This window comes from Octopus bimaculoides, chromosome 3, assembly GCF_001194135.2.
Source record: "Octopus bimaculoides isolate UCB-OBI-ISO-001 chromosome 3, ASM119413v2, whole genome shotgun sequence".
Lineage (NCBI taxonomy): Eukaryota > Metazoa > Mollusca > Cephalopoda > Octopoda > Octopodidae > Octopus > Octopus bimaculoides.
Genome location: NC_068983.1, coordinates 35,368,558 through 35,372,399, shown reverse-complemented (window position 1 = coordinate 35,372,399; position 3,842 = coordinate 35,368,558). Strand labels below are relative to the sequence as shown.

At 36.7% G+C, this 3,842-nt stretch overlaps 1 protein-coding gene across 1 annotated transcript in view; it reads left to right on the top strand.

Moving 5' to 3' along the window:
- Positions 1 to 3,842, top strand: part of LOC106881162 (MAM and LDL-receptor class A domain-containing protein 1) — a 42,475-nt gene that overhangs the window by 15,528 nt on the left and 23,105 nt on the right. The window contains exon 3 of the mRNA XM_052966137.1: positions 1,213 to 1,417. Coding sequence (XP_052822097.1) covers positions 1,213 to 1,417 — 205 coding nt within the window. The remainder of the gene's footprint in view (positions 1 to 1,212; positions 1,418 to 3,842) is intronic.

Genomic DNA, 3,842 nt, shown 5'->3' with positions numbered 1-3,842 from the left:
ATATATATATATATATATATATATATATATATGTATATATATATATATATATAGAGAGAGAGAGAGAGGGGGGAGAGAGAGGGGGAGAGAGAGAGAAAGTGAGAGAGAGAGAACATTGGGATTTTGACAACTATTGTTCTAGAACTTATACTCGACAAAGAATACTAGAATCATTTTACCACTGATTAGAAAAGACATCTAATGTACCTACTTAGCAAGCTAATTCCTGCAAAAGGGTGAAAGATACTCCAAAATATATATTTAGGCAGGCCCTGTTTTATTATATAATTTAAAACCTATTGAGTGGCTTCCAGCTAAATATACAATATACGTACAAAACTCATTTATGAGGTTTGATTAAATGTACATCGAGAATAAAGTGAATTATAAAGAACACCAAATTATTTCTTTTATATTCTGACTTTATTTTCGTAATTTATGAATATTTTACTAATATTTACTATTTGTTCATGCAAAACATAGACTTACACAGAATATGGGACTTGGCTATACAGTGTAACGGAAAATACATTTTTATAAGATTTTGCACTCTTTTCAATTTTCATTGATGACCGCACCGTCCCTTCTTTTCTTATTTCTTGCAGCCTATTTCGTGAAATTTACATCTTTGAAAAGTCGCCAGACCTTGTGTAAAAATGTGTTTATTTACGAATATGTTGATAGGTATATAATGGAGAAAAAAATAATGTAGAAAGTAGAAAAATGCTTTGTAATGAAATTTCAATGAATTGAGCATATCAAATTGAAAAGAAACCTCTCTTTTTCTCTCTCCGCCTCTCTCTCTATCTATCTTTCAATCTATCAATCCTTCCCCCATCCTTTATTATTTTCTTGATTGTCCTGAACCCCACCTCTCTCTCTATATATATATATATTCCTCCTCTTTGCTTTTCCTTCTCTTCTCCCACCAAAAGACAAAAACAATATTCTATTCTAAACAAAGCGAAATAAAAAAAATTCATTCACATAAAAGAAAACATTCTGTTTTTACCATTTTGATTTAGTCTTGACGAGTTCGAGAAACGAACGAAAGCGCTAATTTTGGATTATCCAAAATTCTCACTGCCTCCCTTTTCTCAATATATATATATATGTATGTATGTATGTATGTATGTATGTATGTATGTATGTATGTATGTATGTATGTATGTGTTTGTGTGTGTAAACGCATATGTAATAATGTATTTTCAGCTTCAATCAAAGGATTCGCATGGAAATAACATGGAGTTGTTTGAAGAATCTGGTGAAATTGAGAGCAGAAACTGGAATTTTGCTTGTGTTAATGTACACAACTACAGCAGAAAGTATACTTATGAATTTATTGCTACACGTGGGTTTGGAGTTAATGGCCATATTGCCCTGCTTAATGTTGGTTTCAAAGACGAATATTGTCAAGGTAAAATTATTTACTTCCCTGTCGCAGTGATCTATCTGTCAAACTTTTTGTCTATCTAGCTACCTAACGACCAATCTACGTACTTACCTATTTATCTTTCACTCAATCTATCCGTCTGAACACATGTATATTCACCTATTACTAGCATTGTTTCTCTGCTTTTCTGTTTCACACCGGCGTAAAAATAATTAACTTTTTTTGATTGCTATCTATCTTGTAACTGACCATAAAACCACAAATATTGCTGAGAACTGAGGCAAGCATAGTTACATATCTTTCCCAGATTATATTGAAATGGATCTTCCGTATTCATTTAAAATATCGAAATTCATAATCATATCAAATTTGGCTCACCATTACGTTTTGTTCTAGGTTATTCTTTCAAGCAAAACAAAGCATTGATTTTGTCGGATAAGTTGAACAATCGACGTATTTGTCTGTGACCATTGATTAACTTATTAAGGTCTTTGAATTCATAATTGTTAAATTTACAATATATCCAAATTTAGCTTTGTTATAACATTTTTGATTTCATATTTTTTCGTTCAGATGTCAGTCATTCAAGACATTTGAATTAAGCATTAAGCAATACTTGCACAACATTCCATAAATTGATAATTGTGTATGTGTGTGTGTGTGTGTGTGCGTGCGTGTGTAAAATTATTTCTGTCATATTATATTTACTAGATACAAAATAGACAATGTTCTTTGGTTGTCAAGCAGAAATTAGCAAAACGGACGGAAACGAGTTTTATATTTTATATATTGCAACCATTTTGAAGGTTATGACATGAAGACTTAGCCTTATTTGTAAAAGAGTGAATTAACCTCAAGATGACTTCTTCGTTGGTTCACTATGTGGTTGGTCGGGTGCCCATATAGACATTGTCTTCTTGGTTCATTGAGACAACCATGTATCCACACTTCCAGACATTCGTACATACATGCCTGCTTCCATACATGTATACGTAAATCCATCAACTCTTACTGCAATGCTTACATTAGACAACAGGACATGATTTGAAGGAGCTTTATCTTCTACTTCTTGAGATTCAATTGTTAACTCATGCATCTATATACATCCATCCCTCCATCTATAAAAACATTAATCTACCCTAGACAGATTTTGAGGAAATTTTGTTTTATACATCTAGCAGTCGTTAGAAAAACCATATGTAGACCCCTAGTGCCGAGGTCATGGAAGATTTTAACTATCACCGAAGCTTTTCTTTATTAAATAAAGTGTAGGTCATTCGCTACTTCTACCCTCAAGTCCACCACATGGTCAACTTGAGATGTTGGTGATATTCTCTTTTAAATTAGTAGATTAGAGCAACGTGGAATGAAGTGCTTGCTCAAGTTTACAATGTGCAGCCGGTCTTGGAATCGAACACACGGGCGAACGCACGATCTCCTGATTATGAAGTTAATACCTCAACACTTATGTCACACGCCTTCACAACGTATGAATTCATAAATACATACACACACATATCTTGCACAAATATCAACTGCCTAATGGATATGAATATCTTGTCCAAAATTGTGCTACAAGAGAATATATGCGGTGAATTAATGTGGAAGAAGAACTACTACTACTACTACTGCTGCTACTACTACTACTACTACTACTACTACTACTACTACTACTACTACTACTGCTACTACTACTACTACTGCTGCTGCTGCTGCTGCTGCTGCTGCTGCTGCTGCTACTACTACTGCTGCTGCTGCTGCTGCTGCTGCTGCTACTACTACTACTACTACTACTACTACTATTTCATTATCATCATAATTATCCCTCTTCTTCTTCTTCGTCTTCTTCTTTAAGACGTCGTCCAGTTTGATATAGTGATGATGTTGATTGAAGACATTGTGTCTGCCGGGGGTTTGTACTGTTTGTCAAGTCACTGCAATGATTTCAGACAATACTTTCTTCACTTTGACATTCAGAGCACTGTACAGAAACCACATCACGTCTGTGCAGCTCGGAGAGCTACGCGATGCTCTGTTTTAATAGATAGTCGGATTTCCCCGGTCCGTACCAGTGCCTCCACATTTCCACCGCCGGACGGGCACTCTCCGAGCTCGGGTTCGGGAATATTAACTTGATTCCCTTTCAATGCGAGGCCGGCCACTTGCGTGCATGCATGCGTGCATACATGCGTGAGACTGTGACGACTGTGACAAATCCGGCGCCTTTCGTGGGAGCTTTCGCCCGCTTCTCTGGACTGACTGACTCGTGATCGACTGCTGTCGACACAGAACCCTTATCCACTTTGGTCTTCGAAGGTCTCATTCGAATACTTGCTACTACCACCGATATCTGCACGCGCGGTCGGCTTCACCAGGGCGCGCTTCCGCGGCTTCCATGCACGCCGCGGCGCCCTTCTACTCGTCGCCTGGTTGGTCCAGCATTGGTCAC